At 41.7% G+C, this 18,907-nt stretch overlaps 1 protein-coding gene across 4 annotated transcripts in view; it reads left to right on the top strand.

The window, feature by feature from the left end:
- LOC128688634 (uncharacterized) overlaps nucleotides 1-11,404 on the top strand; it is a 41,861-nt gene extending 30,457 nt beyond the window's left edge. For 3 of the 4 annotated variants that reach the window (XM_053776551.2, XM_053776553.2, XM_053776554.2), the window contains 3 exons: nucleotides 3,691-3,782; nucleotides 6,739-6,924; nucleotides 7,113-11,404. In XM_053776551.2, the coding sequence (XP_053632526.2) occupies nucleotides 6,742-6,924; nucleotides 7,113-10,826 (3,897 nt within the window). In that variant the 5' untranslated portion in view covers nucleotides 3,691-3,782; nucleotides 6,739-6,741 and the 3' untranslated portion in view covers nucleotides 10,827-11,404. The remainder of the gene's footprint in view (nucleotides 1-3,690; nucleotides 3,783-6,738; nucleotides 6,925-7,112) is intronic. The other variant, XM_053776552.2, reaches the window with a different exon arrangement.
- The last annotated feature ends 7,503 nt before the right edge of the window (nucleotides 11,405-18,907 follow it).

Below are 18,907 nucleotides of genomic sequence, written 5' to 3'. Positions count from 1 at the left end.
TTGGAGCACTACGCATGTGAACATAGATCTGTTTGGACCGTTTACGGGTTAAGGGCGGTGACTGGGCCAACGCAGATTCATACATGTTTTCTCTAATGGTGGACCAGAGAAAACGTAATGTTCCCCCCCCCACTGACCACCACCCCTCCATAGCATATAAACATTGCATGCTTATATGCTATGTAACGTATTTCTTGTATAATTTTGAAGAAAATATCATAGATGGATTAATGAAAATGTCTATATTAACGTAAAATAAGACGGTAGCAGTAGTACTAGCAGCAGCAGTGTGATGGCAGCGTTTATTGTTTGGAGGAGAATTCTTGCTAATGCTTCTGAGATCTTGCATGCATTAATGTGTTCATTGAGACTGTGTATCGAGGTTTCTTGCTGTTTCACCTATGTATACAGTGCTCCCTCAATTATCGTCCTTAATCCATTCCTGGAAGTGGGACTATTATCGAAATAGACGATTTTCGAATCAATTTTCCCCATAAGAAATAATGTAAATCCAATTAATTTGTTCCAGACACCCAGAAGTATCAACAAAAAATTTTTTTTTACCTAAAAGATAGATTTACATGCACAAAAGAATGAACATTCAACATGACAATTACCTTTATTGAAGGCAGTTGATGAATGGAAGACAGGGAGGAGGAGAGAGGGAAGAGAGGTTATTGTTTGTAAGGGGAATCCCCCTCCATAAGGACTCTAGGTCACTTCAGGGGTCACTTCCCTAGTATAAATATAGATTTACATGCAGAAAAAAAGCCAAATAAATGTAAAGCACTAATAAAATGTATAAATGAACATTGGTAATAGGGGTAGTTGATGAGTGGAACGGTCTGCCTAGTAGGGTGATCCAAGCTAAAACATTGGGTAGTTTCAAATTTAGGCTGGATAAATTCATGAGTGAGAGGGGTTGGATTTGAGTCGGACTTGCACCTGAGCTTATTGCTTGGGTAGCATTTGTTCTGTTAGTGGGTTGGATTTGTGAAGGACCTGCCTAGTATGGGCCAGCAGGCCTGTTGCAGTGTTCCTCCTTTCTTATGTTCTAAAAGCTATAGCTTGGATAGTTTCAAATTTAGGTTGGATAAATACATGAGTGAGAAGGGTTGGATTTGAGTCGGACTTGCACCTGAGCTTATTGCTTGGGTAGCATTTGTTCTGTTAGTGGGTTGGATTTGTGAAGGACCGGCCTAGTATGGGCCAGCAGGCCTGTTGCAGTGTTCCTACTTTCTTAAGTTCTTATGTTCTTATTTAACATCACACTTACCAGTAGGGTGATCGAGGCTAGGACCTTGGGTAGCTTTAAGAACAGATTGGACAAATATATGAGTGGGAGGGGCTGAGTTTGATTTGTGTCATTGGGTATGGGAGTAAATTCTTGGGTAGTTTTGGGTAGAGGTCATTTTGATAAGGACCTGCCTTGTATGGGCCAGTGGACCTGCAGTGTTCTTCCATTGTTGTTCTTAGTGAGAAGGATTGTAAAGGACCTGCCTAGTATGGGCCAACAGGCCTACTGCAGTGTTCCTCTTTTCTTATGTTCTTATTGGAGACTTGTTAGGTAAGACACATATGCAACAGTTAGGTATCTTTATTGTGAAACGTTTCGCCTACACAGTAGGCTTCTTCAGTCAAGTACAGGAAAGGTTGATAGAAGCAGAAGATACTTGAAGACGATGTAATCAGTCCATCACCCTTAAAGTTTTGAGGTGGTCAGTCCCTCAGTCTGGAGAAGAGCATTGTTCCATAGTATGAAACAATATGGAGAAGAAGTGACAGGATGGAGCTTTTATAGCGCCAAGAGGTGAGACGTAGGAGAGGTAAGAACTCAGATGTTGAGAGATCCCTCTCAAATCCAGCCCCTCTCACTAGTGGAAGTTGCCGAAGTTGAAACGCTTCACAATAAAGATACCTAACTGTTGCATATGTGTCTTACCTAACAACCTGTCGGTATTTTATACCATTTTAATGTTCAATCTGTCAGACACTGCAACACAAGGGTATCTTGGTACAGACCTGCAATCAACTTCGGCAACTTCCACTAGTGAGAGGGGCTGGATTTGAGAGGGACCTCTCAACATCTGAGTTCTTACCTCTCCTACGTCTCACCTCTTGGCGCTATAAAAGCTCCATCCTGTCACTTCTTCTCCATATTGTTTCATACTATGGAACAATGCTCTTCTCCAGACTGAGGGACTGACCACCTCAAAACTTTAAGGGTGATGGACTGATTACATCGTCTTCAAGTATCTTCTGCTTCTATCAACCTTTCCTGTACTTGACTGAAGAAGCCTACTGTGTAGGCGAAACGTTTCACAATAAAGATACCTAACTGTTGCATATGTGTCTTACCTAACAACCTGTCGGTATTTTATACCATTTTAATGTTCAATCTTATTGGAGACTTGTTTATGTGAGGGAGGGATGGCAAGTTTATTGTTGGAGAATATGACACTAATATCAACTCTACGGCTTATTTATCTATCACAATTCAACTAATATGACATAATAAACAACATAGAAACATGGAATATACTCTAGAATGAATAAAATAAGTCATTACATATGTCACGAGAGGTGTTGTGTTGTGTTGTTGTTGGGTATATAAGGGCCACTGAAAGTAAGCCGTCCATAATGGTGGTGAAGCAGCAGCTGAGGCGGTGGTGTTTTCTGTAGCCCTATATAACTCCAACAACATTGGAGGAGTTGGTAGAATCGCTGAATCGCTAAAGCAGGAACCCTCTACCACCATCACTACTACCTTCTACCATCATCAACCACTATCACAACTGCTTCCACTCTACCACCACCACTACCTTTGTATTTTTCCACAAACTTTTTCATGAACATCAAAATGATATACAATATCGACAGGTTGGTAAGTAAGACAGTTCCTGACTATGGAACTGAACTTCTCCAGGCTGAGAGACTGACAACCTCAAATTCTACAACTTCAAGGGTGATGGACTGATTACATCGTCTTCACATCTCTACTGTTCCTGCCTACTTTCTGTATTCAACTGAAGAAGCCTACTGTGTAGGCGAAACGTTTCGGAATAAAGCTGCCTATGTGTCTTACTTACCAAACTTTTTAATAAATTATATGTGTTTCTCACATTCTTTACCAAAGGGCTGGCGCTAGAAGCTTTCTTTGGAGCCATGGTAGCTTATTTAACACTTACAAGCACTAAAATCAATGGGATATTATGAAATATTTCGTAGGAGCAAGTGAGGGGACCATCGCTCACTGGTAAACAATGGTACACTGGCTGGGAAGGCAGGCCCAGGCGGTTCAGAGCGTAAGTATGCATCCCGGACAAAGGACGATTAGCGAGTTAACGGACCATTTGCGAGCCAATGTTTAGACGAAATAACGGGACTATTTCCGAAATGGACAACTTTCAGGCTAGACGATTATTGAGGGACCACTGTATTTTGTTACAGCCTCCATAGGAAATAGCATAAACCCCTTCAACCCCTTCATTGACTGGTTCAAGGTTCTTCAATTTTGCCATAGTCAGATCTTTTATAAAGGTGCTGGTTGTGATGATGACTAGTGTTAGCTTGTACAAGTACTTTGGGGATGTCCAGTGTAACCTGGCTGTTGGGAAGGATTATAACTGTTAGAAGTGGTGTTAGTGCATAGAGAATTGATGATTGAAGGTCTCATTTTTTTTTTTTCAGTCTTTGATGAAAAAGGAAGGAAAGTGTAGCACAGTGACGGTTTGGTGTATGTATGCACACTCCACGTCAAGAAACTCTGGACTGCAAATTTGGTATGCTCTGAGGAACAATCCGATAATGATTCTTACAACAATTTTTTTAAAGTTTTACATCTCACTCTAATAGTCTATATATACCCCTCTTGTGTCCCTGTATTGTTTGTAATGGCTTAACAAAGCTCCTGGAGAGTGAAATCTTGCCACACTAAAATGTTGTATAAGTTACGTGTGTCCTTTTACCTAATATATTGTTGGTAATTCTGCCAACATTATTACAGTTTGCAATCTAGTTTGAAAGAGATAGTCTGTCTGCTTGTTTGTTTTTGTTTGTCATTAAGTAATACTACTGTAAACACACATCAACTCTACACTTCTCTAATTCAGCATCCCTCATTTCCTTTTTGAGTCAGTTATTTTTCAGATTAAATTTATTTTTGGAAATATAAAGTATGAAACTGTTATTGTGAATAGTCGCCGCCTTAAGAATTCGAGTTCCTGAATTTAATGTTGTCTAATGTAAAAAATATACCTATCCACTTACTACAACCCAAATAATTTTTCTTATACAGTAGGACCCCCATATCCATGAGGGATACATTTCAAGGGCCTGCCACAGATATTGAAACTGGATAGTAGTGAACCTTATGTACAAGTCTTTTTTATTTACATACATACCTATTATAAAGTTTAGTTAATAAATTATGCACAAGTGGAGAATTATTACTTTTTTATTGACGGGAAGCACTTCACGGCTTCTTAGGCTTTGAAGAACATCAGCCATCACTACTTTTGCACATTGAGGCCATTATTAAGCAAATTAAAGGTTATTTTCGGCTCATGGTAAACAGCAGATTAACTGAAACTGCGGATGCTAGACCCACGAATACGAGGGGTCCTACTCTAATCATGTACGTTGGGAAAGTGGAGAAGGATCCTTCCTCCATAAGCTGTGTGTGTCATAAGAGGCACCTAAAATGCCAAGAGCAAGAGGCTAGTAACCCCTTCTCCTGTATAAATTACTAAATATCAAAAGAAGAAAAAGTTTAATTTCTTCTTTTCTGGATCACCCTGCCTCGATGGGATGTGGTCAGTTATTTTTTTTTTTTTAACACATTGGCCATTCCCCCGAGGCAGGGCGACCCAAAAAGAAGGAAAAAACGTTCATCATTCAACACTTACCATCGCTCATATGTAATCACTGTCTTTGCAGAGGCACTCATCAAATACAGTGGACCCTCGGATATCGTAGTCTTCGGATTTCGTAATATTCGGAAATCGTAACGTTTTTTCGTCAAAATGTTGGCTCGGTGATTGTCATTGAGCTCAGTAATAGTCATTCGTCCCAAACACGTCCACACGGCAACAGCAGCCCGACACTCAGTGTGCCATTGTTTATCAGCCAGTGAGCACGATCCCACGCGTTCATGTGATATATTTCATATTATTCCATTCTTCTTAGTGCTTGCAACTGCTAAATAAGCCACCATGGGCCCAAAGAAAGTTCCTAGTGCCAGTCAGCCCTTTGGTAAAGGGTTGAGAGAGAGGGGAGAATGTGCCTTCTTCAGTGATTCTGCGATATGTACACTATTAAAGCAGCAGGAGTCAATAAAGGCTATAGCACCAGCCAGTGATAAACTGTAGCATTAACAGTGTAGCAAGTAAGTTAAGCGATTAATCGATAGAAAAAGGACAGCACGAAACTTATTCCTCCAATGTTGTTGGAGGTATATAGGGCTACTGACTAACACCGCCACCTCTGCTGCCGCCATCACCACCACTATATAAGGCTCATCTTTCAGTGGCCCTTATACACCCAACAACAAACAACACAACACTCATCACATACGTAATGACATATTTTATTCATTCTAGAGTATATATATCGTGTTTCTGTACTATTAATATTGTTTAATATGTCATATTAGATGAATTGTGCTAGATAAATAAACCATAGAGTTGATATTAGTGTCACATTGAAGGACTGTCTTGTCCTGTCTCCTAACACACTCCCCTGCCACTGCCACAGTTCCTAACATACACTAGAAACAGACCTCTCTGGAACACTTTTTTGAGCGAAAGGGGTCCAGTGACTCTCAAACTGGTCCTAGTGGCATTAAAAAACAAAGAAGGGAAGTAACCCCAGAAAAGGACTTGGTACCTGAAGTCTTTATGAATGGGGATTCCCCTTTCAAACAGTAATTTCTCCATCCTCTTCCCTCCTTCCATCTTCAATACACTAAGAAGAGTCTTTGATAAAGGTAAGTGTCATGTTATTATTGTTTTATTCTTCATGTCTCATTGTTTTCTGTGTAGGTAAATATATATTTCATGTAAATTTTTTTTTTTATTTTAATACTTTTGGGTGTCTGGAATAGATTAATTAGACTTACATTATTTCTTATGGGGAAAATGAATTCAGAAATCGTCAAATTCGGCTTTAGTCGCACTCTCTGGAACGGATTAATTACGATAACCAAGAGTCCACTGTACTTTCTTGTACGTATACATTTAATGACCTTAAATACATGTACTGTACATAATGTTTAATGCTTTTGTAGTCTAAAGATAGGCTTAAGCTTACCTGATTACCTGATCTGCATAACCATGGCATTCTACATGCTTTCATGTGTCGCACATTTCTGTATAAATATTGTATTATGTAGAAATAAACTTTGACTAATACTGTACCTTGAATTAGTTTATCTTGATTGCTGGAGCTACACTTATTATAAGTAATTTTCCTAAAATTCAGTCATGTAAAATAATGTAATGTACAAGTTTTAGCTGTCCAAAACAATATGGGTTTTCCAAAGGCAGTATTATCCCAGCCAAAATTGTAATACAGTACTCCGCAAACTATGTATTAACAAAATATTGTAGCAATGTTTGGAAATACTGTATAATTATTTGTGTATTATTTTTGTGTACAGTATAGTCTACCAGTCAGTTTTACTTTACTTTGAGCACTGAAAGTTTAGGCTTTCATACTATAAATTTGTTTGATTTTCAGGTCATGGCTTCATCTTCAATCGAGGTGATGGGCGTGGGCGGTGGGGAAGTGAAAGTAATGTTGATGGATGACAGCGTAGCTGAAGGAGATATTGAAGGATCAATGCATACTATCATTACTGCCAGTAATGAACAAGGTCATATGGTTTCTGCAGTAGAATCACAACCCCTCTCTGGTCAGGATGAGGTAGGCATTTTCTGGTACATTTTAATCTGTTATATAAGAATATCTTTATTAAACTGATTTATATTGTAAAGGATTTATTGTCAATGTAAGTAATGATAAATGGAATACATTAATTTATGGTAATTTTATATAATACTGTGGCTTTATTTATGTATTGAAATGTACTTAAAATTCTGAATCATTTCCAGGATTTCCCAAATATGGAAAGTGAATTTCATACTCTTGAAGGAATGGAGCCACCACCAGGCACTATCATCTTTTCTCCACAAGACCTTATGCGACCAACCAAACCTGCAACCCGTGGCAAAGGTAAAGGCGCACGTAGTAGTTTGGCTTCTGTCAAACGAGAACCAGGGATCCCTGCTGCCTTTGGTTCCAGCCAATCCTTGGAATTACCTGTTGACTGTGAAGTCTGTGGTAAAATGATGATGACAGGAAAGACACTTGTACAGCATATGGCCATACATTCTGATATGAAGCCATTTCAATGCCCACATTGCCCAAAATCATTTGCCCGCAAAGTACACCTTCAGGGACATTTGGTAATACATGGAATTGAAAAACAGTTTGAGTGTCCTGTTTGTCACCAAAGATTCAGTCGTCAAGATTGTGTTAAGGTTCACATGCGTCTTCACGACAAAAGTAAATGTGTATATTGTGATGTGTGTCACAAGGCCTTTCTCACAGTTGGGGCTTTAAATATTCATCTTCGTATTCACAGAGGTGAGAAGCCTTTTAAGTGTCATCTCTGCAGTAAATGTTTCACTCAAAAGAATCACCTCATTACGCACATTAAACGTCATACAAAGGTTATTGATGAACATTTTACCAAAAAATTGGGGCCTCGAATGTTCAAGTGTGAGCATTGTCCTCGTTCATTCATCCGCTTGAGTGATTATGAACGGCATGTCCAATGGAATCATGGCGCTGTAGCAGAAGGTAGTATTATTGATAAACTGCCTACAGTTGGCAATCTTTTGGATGGAGAACTCAGGCAGACTGGCCTTGCCCCACAAATATTTAAAGCTCCCAAAGATGCGCTGAACAATAAATCAAAAAGGAGAACTAGGAAGGTCATGTGCACAACTTCAACTCAAACTGATGAAGAAGGTGGCCGTGTCATTATTCCTCGTCAGTATCATGGGCAGGTGTCTACAAGCACCCAGGTTTCTGCTCCTCCAACACCACGTCCAGCAGATGATGACATGTATGAAAATGATATATTTGATGATGGTATGGATCGCAATTACAGCTCAGATGAAGAGGAGGACCAACAGAAGCAGCAGCAGCAGCAACAACAAAAGGAGGGAGAGGAACAGGTAGATCATAAAGTATTTGCTATGCCTGATTCAACAGAAATGGCATCTGATCCAGTACAGGATGCAGCATTTGATGCAATTGTGCAAGGAAGCTCAAAACCCTCTCAAGAGGATGTTGCAGAAGTTACACAGGATGAACATACACTAATACAACAAGTGGTTTCTTCTATGACTAAACAGGGTTTAGGTACAAAATTGCAAGATGAAAGAATAGAGCTGAAAGGACATGAAGAGGGAAATGATATGGTAGAAAAGGCTCAGAGTAATGAAAAAGAAGACCAAGGTAGCACTACCCAAGATACCTCTCTCAAGTCCAAAACAGATAACAGAGTAGAACTTCAAGACGAGTCTAAGGAGGAAACGCCATCATATTCAGCCAAACAAAAACAGAGAGAAAATGAACAGCAAGAGGTTGAAAACAAAACTCAAATAATTGATATACCAGGTTCTAAAGGCAGAGGTGTAACTGTTTGCATACCTATGAAGAGGCCAAGAGGTAGAGGTAGGAAAAAAATTTTCTTTGGGCTGTCAGGGGCTGCAGAATTGCGTGCTATAAGGAAGAGTATGATGAGAACTCTTTTGAATGCAGAGTCAGAAAAAGCAAAAGGTTTGAATGCCAATGGGACAGAAGAGTCAAGAACAAACATTGGAACAGATGATGGGAAAAATACAGTCACTGCACAAGAGGAAGGTGAAACAGAGGGGCGAGGTAAGCGTATTGCCAAAAACAAGCAGCATGGAAAAGATTTCGTGTGTAACATGAAGAACTGTGAAACGTGCTTCTCCTTATCAAAGCCAGGTATGAAAGCTCACACCAAAGTTAAAGTTAAGGTGAAGGAGAAAGACTTCCATGAGAAACCTGATATAGCATCACCAGTAAGAACAGTTGTACAAAATCCTTCAAAAGAACCAGTGAAGCAGATCTTAAAAGACATTACAAGACAACCAGAGAAGCGACCAATGAATATCTCAAATGCATCTCACACTATGATGAGCAGTGCTGATAAACCTCAAGATCACAGTGTTAAGAGAATGAGAATAGAAAATAAATCAGAGGATATGAAAATGAAAGTGGGTAATCGGGTTGGCTCTTATCCTGTTGATATCACAGCCAACCCACTTACGAATAAGTCAAAGAAGGAAGATTATTTTGTGACCACTAGCAATTCTGGAAATATAGTTTCCCCACCAGTTGAACTTATGTCATTTTGTATTCCCACATATTCTTGTAAATTGTGTAGCAGAGAATTTAGATTTGAAGGCAAGCTTCATCGTCACATAGAGTCGGTACATCAAAACAAACCAATTTTTTCTCCAGACGTGAAGCCTGGTCGCGGTTCCACCAAGCATGTTCCCAGTACCAGTCAGCCACAAATTATGGATGCACCACCTTTGGAGCCAGAAAATCCAGAAATTGCTGCATTACGATCAGAATGGGATGATGATGATGATGATGATGATGATATGGAGCCAACAGCAGTCAGTAGTGCTTCAATTATCAGCTATGCTCGTCCTCACCCAATAATGTCTATAGTTACTAGAGAAATAGCACCAGTAACCACAACTGTTACTGATGTGTACAGCTCTGGTGTAAAGGTTAATATGAATAAACTAGCAGGGCTTCTTCCACAGGTTGGAAAAACCATTCCAGTAAATTATGAAGGAAATAGATTAAATAATGAGAACACCAACAAAGTTTTATCAGTAATTGAACAGCCACATCCAAGAGAACCAGAAACTATCATGGCAGACACTTTAGACATGAAGTGCCGACGATTGTTAGAAAAGTTATTCGATCACGATTTACTTCTCAGTTGTGGGCTGTTGGAGGAGCATGTATCTGTGGTGCTGGGTAGGGTATTGCAGCATTATGGTGTAAAGATGATTGAAGACTATGGTCAAGGACAATATGAAGTACTCAAGTACAACTTATGGCGGCTAATTGAATGGAAAGTTACCATGGAACAAATGGAAGAGTTTTACACAGCAGGTAAGAGTGTTGAAGAAATGATGGATGATATAATGAATGAACAAGTGCCTCTAGTTTCTCATCACTTTGTGCCACAGGAACAGGCAGCTCAGGGACATGTACAGGTGAGCCAGGCTGGTCAGGTGACTCAAGTAGAGGCTGTAGATGTTGGTGATGGTCAAGTGGTGCTGCAGCATGTAGCTGGGGTATTAGGAGGTCAGATCAACTTACCTGAAGGTGTTGCACAAGTGGTACTGTCACAGGATGTCTCACCTGATCTCCTTCAAGGAGCTCACATAGTCACCATTGATCCTACCACAGGCCAGGTAATATCCCAGGTAACTGCTGACCAAGTTATTCTTGCTGATAGCATTACTGATGAGATAGAACATGTTGCAACCTTGGATGGTCAAGTAGTTGTGTCCCAGTCACATGTGAATCAGAATGTTAGTCAAGGAAATATAGTAGTAACTCACTCATCTGTGCCAGTGGATGCAAATCAGACACACATAAGTCACAGTCAAGTCATAGTGCAAGCGTCTCCAGAACAAGCAGTTAAGATAGAGACTGCAAGTAGTAGTGTGAACCATTCATCCCATCAGCAGCAACAGTGAAGCTGGTTTTATAATCTCACTGCCCTGTACAAAATAACAAAATGCTTGAAAAAACTTGTATTTAAGCTTTCTATATATATTATATAGATTATTCCTGATAACTGATCTTGTCCCTATCAGTTGACTTGTGCAGTTTTATCATATTTAAATTTAGCTGTAAAGCTAAAACAGTTTCAAGGAAATTTGCAATGTTTCCTCAGGTTCCTTGTAAATATATTCAACAATTGGCTATGATAAATTGTAGTGAGTGCCTTTCTTTACAAAACTACTTATGCATATCCACTTCTTCTCTTACAAATAGTTATTGTATACCGATTATAAGTTAAATATATTCACAACTGGTGATCTAATAATGCATTGGTTATCTACTAAAGTAATGAGAGGCATTCCTCTGTACTTTGATGTGTTGGCATTAATTTGTTAAATATGTCGCATTTTAAGTAAATTATTGTAAATTGGTTATCCCCTAAAGTTATGATTCTAGTTTTTTCTACAGTTGTGTAACACAGTGTGTGTAATGGAAACAAACATACTTGCACTTTATTTATATTCTAATAAAGATTATTAAATTAATATAACATTGTAATCTATCATTTTCCTTCTACACAAATTTTATATGAACTTGCCTTGCAAAAGTTGCTGCTTTAGTAACTTTATCTCTAATCAGAGCTAGTTGATGGTTTGGTCAGTCAAGCCTGTTGATGTTTACAGTTGAATCTCATACACTGCCTGTATTGTACTGTATACAATACACATACTATTTTTAATATCTGAATAACCATCATGCAATTTCTGTAGTGAAAGCAGAACTTGGTGTGTGGTGCCCCATCCTCAGGGCCAGATTAAGAAGTCTCCGGGCCCTAGGCTATTCAGATTGGCGGGGCCCCTTTGAGTTACGGGTAAGTGAAGCGACCCCTTCAAGTCTAGATAACTTGTAATTACTACAGAAAATTGAAGAGGAATCTCCCATACTCGCCCATTAGTGGGAAAACACAGCTGTTCTGATGTAAACAAAGGTGTGTTGAGTGTTGCCATCTATGGTTAGGTTTATTTATTTTTATTTTATTTTATTATTTATTTTTGTTTTGATTAATTTTCCTCTTCAAGGGGGGCTCCTTGGCGTGGTGAAGAGGCTCTTGGTCTGAGGAATTAGCCCTGTCGGTCTTCTTCCTCAGACCGAACCTAATTACCCCCCATTCTCCCCTCCCCTATCCCATCCTCCCCTTTTTCCATTCCTCCTCCTCCTCCCCACCCCTCCCTTTTGCCCTTCCTCTTTTTGGCCTTTGGGATTTCTCCCACAGGCGCGCTAGTTCCTAGGTAGGGGAAAGGACACCGGGGTCCATCCCATTCCGTTGAGGTTCTTGGCGGTGGCGTAGTTTGCCGTGGAATCTGGATTGCCTGGGGATGTCCCGATCCCTCTCCGATATCCCGGAGTAGCTTTGGGTATCTTTCGGGCGACGGGTGTATCTCTGGACGCCACCTTTCGGATTCCGGGGGTGGTGGCCGAAGGAGGTATGCTTTGTGGCGGATATCCGGCCGCCCTCTCTTTTGTCCACCGAGGTAGCTCGGCAGATGTGAGGTTGCTATCCCGGATTGCTGGTTTACTGGCATGAAGGGTAGGGTATGGCACGGGTTCCATGCTGCATCTGCGCTACTAGCGGTGTTGAGGTCCTCTTGGGCCCAGAGGGAGATTTCCGGCCCTTTCATTCCTCCTGGGAACTATTCCTCCCTGCTCCCCCCTTTTTTTATTCTTTTTTTTATTTTTATTTTCTTTTCTTCTTTCTTTTTTTTCTTAAAAACAAAAAGCAAAGGAGTAACCTAACCATGGCAGCCCTAGTCCATGAACCCACTACCCCCGGGCCCCTTCTTGATACCGCACCCCATTCTGACCCTGCCTTGTGTTTAGACCACTCTTCGGACAATCCTGATGCCCCTGTACCTCTTGCTGGTGCTGTTTCCTCACCTGCTTCAGGTACCGGGGCTTCGACTGACTCCTTCGATTTGTCTGAACTCCGCTCTCCTTTGACTATGCTTCCGGCTTCTCCCTCTACGGTACGGCAATTTTCGAATCGCCCGCCCATTTCACGCCGGACCAACTCAGGTCCTACTCCTAAACGCCAACGTCAATCTCCTGATGATGCTCCTTCGTTACCTTCCCATTCTACTCGGAAAAGACCGACACGTCAAGCACTCCCTCTTCACGCTCAGTTTCGGACCACACAATGGACTAAATTCTTTACTTTAAGACCGACTTCTTCTTCTGCCTACCTTTCGGACCATAGTATTGGCAAAGCGCTCCTGCGTCATGTTGGTAGAGATATTTCATTTCATGCTCTCAAGAGCGGTATGCGCATCGTCACTGTCCAGAATGCTACCCAAGCTCATGATCTTTCTCTCCTTTCGAATATCGATACTACTCCTATCACTATTGAAAAACATCTTTCTCTCAATTCTTGTAGTGGTACTGTCATTCTGCCCCATAGAAATTCCAACAGAATTTCCAGTCATGTGGCAATGACATTCTTGAACAGCTGGAACTCAGGATCTCCCAATCCTCAAAGGAGACACTTATGTCCTTCCTGCCCGTGGGCGGAGACGTTACCCTTGCAATGTAGCTCGTTTAACTTTTGATAGCCGAGAACTCCCATCCTCTGTATATGTCGCGGGACATCGGTTACAAGTTTGAAAGGTGATACCTAAACTGCAACAGTGTAGAAATTGCTGGCGTTTTGGTCACCCAGCGAAATATTGCAGATCTATGGCCGAATGCCCAGTCTGTGGTGCTGACGACCATTCTAATACATCTTGCAGTCAACCTCCATCTTGCCTTAATTGTAATGAAGCTCACCCTTCGTACTCCCGCCGTTGCCAGGTCTGCTTAAATGAACGTGAAATCCGTTGCCTCAAAGAGGCAGAAGGTCTCCCTTATGCTATGGCAGTTACTCATCTCCGCCTCCAAGGGAGACTACCCCGTGTTTCTTATTCTCGTGTTTCCAAACATCCCCCCACTTCCGGGGTCACATCTTCTGCAGCCTCCTCTGTTGTTACCCCTTCCATAGCCACTCCGGCATCTAATCCTTTTGCTGTCCTTGGCTCTGACGTCCCGACTACAACTCAGTCTGTTCTCACATCTTCGCGTCCTTCCTCACAAGCCCCAGTATCGACAAGACCTCGTACGATACCTAATACCAATCGCCCCTCTACTTCTCAGAAGTCAAAAAAATCCACATTGCTCAAGTCTTCTTTGCCCCTTCCTTCCCTTCTTCCACCTCCACACTTTACCTTTCCAGTCTCTGTACCTAGTTCTTCCCCTCTCTCTGGCTCTATTACGAGTGTGGAGATTCACCCTCCTCCTCGTACTATGCCTTCCACCCCCGTCCCCTCCCAAGTTTCTCCCTCTTCTGCCACCTCCCAGGTTTCTGCCTCTTCTGTCCCCCCCACACTTCATCTCCAGTCCCTTACACTCTTTCCTCCCCCTCTACTTTGGTACAGTCCATTACTGTCCCAATCTTTACTCACCCTCCCCCTTCTATCTCCAATATGGTCTCCCATACATCTTTGAATTCAGAAACACTTGAAGGCATTTCAGAATATATTGCAGAGACTCAACCTTCAATGGACACTGATTCACTTCCTGTTCCTTTTCTTCCCTCTCCTCCATCTTCACAACCCCATTCTTCGCAACGCTCCGTTCCTTCGCTACTTGAATATCTTCCAATGCCACCACACGTTGACTTTTCTAACCCCTCTAGTCCGTAGGTGCCTTTACCTACAGATTCCTGATATTTTCTTCATCGCCAATCATGGCCTATTTACAGTGGAATATCCGCGGCCTCAGGTAATCGGGGTGAGCTTCAGATGTTGCTTTCCAGGTTTTCCCCTGTTGGTGCTTGCTTACAAGAACCAAAATTACACTCGGCTGTTTTCCAACCTATCTCAGGCTATAATTTATTGTATTCTTCGGATCCTTTCTCAGATGGGACCGTTAATGAAAGTGCCCTTCTTCTATGCAATGATATTCTGTACTGTCAACTATTTGTCCATACCTCGCTGCATTACACTGCAGCCCGTATCCACTTGAATAAGTGGTTTACAATATGTTCTTTGTCTCTCTCCTTCTTGAGCATTTTCTATCCCAGACTTTACCTTTCTTGTTTCATCCTTACCACCACCACTTCTGTTACTTGGTGATTTTAATGCCCACCATTTCCTCTGGGGGGGGTCTCATTGTGACTCGCGTGGCATCCAGTTGGAGGCTTTTTTCGCCTCTCACCCCCTCCACGTTTTAAATACGGGTACTCCCACCCATTTTGATCCTCGTACTCACTCTCTCTTGCATTGATCTATCAGTCTGCTCTTCCTCCACCGCACTAGACTTCACCTGGTCTGTTCTACCGGACTTACATGACAGCGATCATTTTCCAATCATTCTTACTTCTCTTTCCTATTCACCACCATTCCGTAGCCCTCGCTGGCAATTTGATCGGGCAAATTGGGATCTTTACTCGCAACTCACTGCTTTTAGTGAGGTTCCTTCTTCATCCTCCATTGATGAGCTCCTACACCTCTTCTCGACGTCAGTTTATACCGCAGCTTCTCATTCTATACCCCAAACCTCAGGCAGGCATTCTCAGAAGTGCGTGCCTTGGTGGTCTCCTGCTTGTGCTCGTGCAGTACGTTTGAAACGCGCTGCATGGGGCAGGTACCAGTACAATAGAACCGCTGAGAGACTTCTTGATTTTAAGCAGACGCGTGCGATCGCTCGCCGTGTCATCTATGAAGCTAAATGCACTTGCTGGTGAGACTATGTTTCCACCATCACCTCTGCTTCTTTTATGAGTGCAGTCTGGAAAAAAGTGAGGAAAGTGAGTGGTAAATACTCTCCTGACCCGGCTCCTGTTCTACGGGTCGCTGGTGTTGATGTAGCAAACCCTCTCGACGTTTCCATTGAACTTGGCACACATCTGGTCCGTATTTCCCGGGGGCTCCATCTATGCCCCTCGTTTCTTTCTTCAAAGTCTGCCAGAGAGTTAGTACCCTTGGACTTTTCTTCTCTCAGAGAAGAACAGTATAATGTGCCTTTTACACTTCAAGAACTGGAGGCAACGCTCTCAGCTTGCAGATCATCGGCAGCTGGGCCTGACGACATTTATATTCGTATGTTATAACATATAAGTGAATGTATAGGAGCCTTTGAACCAAGTGAGAGAGTAATTGTGGTAGGGGACCTGAATGCTAAAGTAGGAGAAACTTTTAGAGAGGGTGTGGTAGGTAAGTTTGGGGTGCCAGGTGTAAATGATAATGGGAGCCCTTTGATTGAACTTTGTATAGAAAGGGGTTTAGTTATAGGTAATACATATTTTAAGAAAAAGAGGATAAATAAGTATACACGATATGATGTAGGGCGAAATGACAGTAGTTTGTTGGATTATGTATTGGTAGATAAAAGACTGTTGAGTAGACTTCAGGATGTACATGTTTATAGAGGGGCCACAGATATATCAGATCACTTTCTAGTTGTAGCTACACTGAGAGTAAAAGGTAGATGGGATACAAGGAGAATAGAAGCATCAGGGAAGAGAGAGGTGAAGGTTTATAAACTAAAAGAGGAGGCAGTTAGGGTAAGATATAAACAGCTATTGGAGGATAGATGGGCTAATGAGAGCATAGGCAATGGGGTCGAAGAGGTATGGGGTAGGTTTAAAAATGTAGTGTTAGAGTGTTCAGCAGAAGTTTGTGGTTACAGGAAAGTGGGTGCAGGAGGGAAGAGGAGCGATTGGTGGAATGATGATGTAAAGAGAGTAGTAAGGGAGAAAAAGTTAGCATATGAGAAGTTTTTACAAAGTAGAAGTGATGCAAGGAGGGAAGAGTATATGGAGAAAAAGAGAGAGGTTAAGAGAGTGGTGAAGCAATGTAAAAAGAGAGCAAATGAGAGAGTGGGTGAGATGTTATCAACAAATTTTGTTGAAAATAAGAAAAAGTTTTGGAGTGAGATTAACAAGTTAAGAAAGCCTAGAGAACAAATGGATTTGTCAGTTAAAAATAGGAGAGGAGAGTTATTAAATGGAGAGTTAGAGGTATTGAGAAGATGGAGGGAATATTTTGAGGAATTGTTAAATGTTGATGAAGATAGGGAAGCTGTGATTTCGTGTATAGGGCAAGGAGGAATAACATCTTGTAGGAGTGAGGAAGAGCCAGTTGTGAGTGTGGGGGAAGTTCGTGAGGCAGTAGGTAAAATGAAAGGGGGTAAGGCAGCCGGGATTGATGGGATAAAGATAGAAATGTTAAAAGCAGGTGGGGATATAGTTTTGGAGTTATTGGTGCAATTATTTAATAAATGTATGGAAGAGGGTAAGGTACCTAGGGATTGGCAGAGAGCATGCATAGTTCCTTTGTATAAAGGTAAAGGGGATAAAAGAGAGTGCAAAAATTATAGGGGGATAAGTCTGTTGAGTGTACCTGGTAAAGTGTATGGTAGAGTTACAATTGAAAGAATTAAGAGTAAGACGGAGAATAGGATAGCAGATGAACAAGGAGGCTTTAGGAAAGGTAGGGGGTGTGTGGACCAGGTGTTTACAGTGAAACATATAAGTGAACAGTATTTAGATAAGGCTAAAGAGGTCTTTGTGGCATTTATGGATTTGGAAAAGGCATATGACAGGGTGGATAGGGGGGCAATGTGGCAGATGTTGCAAGTGTATGGTGTAGGAAGTAGGTTACTGAAAGCAGTGAAGAGTTTTTACGAGGATAGTGAGGCTCAAGTTAGAGTATGTAGGAAAGAGGGAAATTATTTCCCAGTAAAAGTAGGCCTTAGACAAGGATGTGTGATGTCACCGTGGTTGTTTAATATATTTATAGATGGGGTTGTAAGAGAAGTAAATGCGAGGGTCTTGGCAAGAGGCGTGGAGTTAAAAGATAAAGAATCACACACAAAGTGGGAGTTGTCACAGCTGCTCTTTGCTGATGACACTGTGCTCTTGGGAGATTCTGAAGAGAAGCTGCAGAGATTGGTGGATGAATTTGGTAGGGTGTGCAAAAGAAGAAAATTAAAGGTGAATACAGGAAAGAGTAAGGTTATGAGGATAACAAAAAGATTAGGTGATGAAAGATTGAATATCAGATTGGAGGGAGAGAGTATGGAGGAGGTGAACGTATTCAGATATTTGGGAGTGGACGTGTCAGCGGATGGGTCTATGAAAGATGAGGTGAATCATAGAATTGATGAGGGAAAAAGAGTGAGTGGTGCACTTAGGAGTCTGTGGAGACAAAGAACTTTGTCCTTGGAGGCAAAGAGGGGAATGTATGAGAGTATAGTTTTACCAACGCTCTTATATGGGTGTGAAGCGTGGGTGATGAATGTTGCAGCGAGGAGAAGGCTGGAGGCAGTGGAGATGTCATGTCTGAGGGCAATGTGTGGTGTGAATATAATGCAGAGAATTCGTAGTTTGGAAGTTAGGAGGAGGTGCGGGATTACCAAAACTGTTGTCCAGAGGGCTGAGGAAGGGTTGTTGAGGTGGTTCGGACATGTAGAGAGAATGGAGCGAAACAGAATGACTTCAAGAGTGTATCAGTCTGTAGTGGAAGGAAGGCGGGGTAGGGGTCGGCCTAGGAAGGGTTGGAGGGAGGGGGTAAAGGAGGTTTTGTGTGCGAGGGGCTTGGACTTCCAGCAGGCATGCGTGAGCGTGGTTGATAGGAGTGAATGGAGACAAATGGTTTTTAATACTTGACGTGCTGTTGGAGTGTGAGCAAAGTAACATTTATGAAGGGATTCAGGGAAACCGGCAGGCCGGACTTGAGTCCTGGAGATGGGAAGTACAGTGCCTGCACTCTGAAGGAGGGGTGTTAATGTTGCAGTTTAAAAACTGTAGTGTAAAGCACCCTTCTGGCAAGACAGTGATGGAGTGAATGATGGTGAAAGTTTTTCTTTTTCGGGCCACCCTGCCTTGGTGGGAATCGGCCAGTGTGATAATAAAAAAAAATAATATGTTATAACATTTACATCGGTCAGCCCTTGTAGTCCTCTTACACCTCTTCAATCTTATTTGGGCACAAGGAGTTCTTCCCCAGCTGTGGAAATCTGC

This window comes from Cherax quadricarinatus, chromosome 13 (assembly GCF_038502225.1).
Source record: "Cherax quadricarinatus isolate ZL_2023a chromosome 13, ASM3850222v1, whole genome shotgun sequence".
Taxonomy (NCBI): domain Eukaryota; kingdom Metazoa; phylum Arthropoda; class Malacostraca; order Decapoda; family Parastacidae; genus Cherax; species Cherax quadricarinatus.
This window is presented reverse-complemented; position numbering and strand designations above follow the sequence as displayed.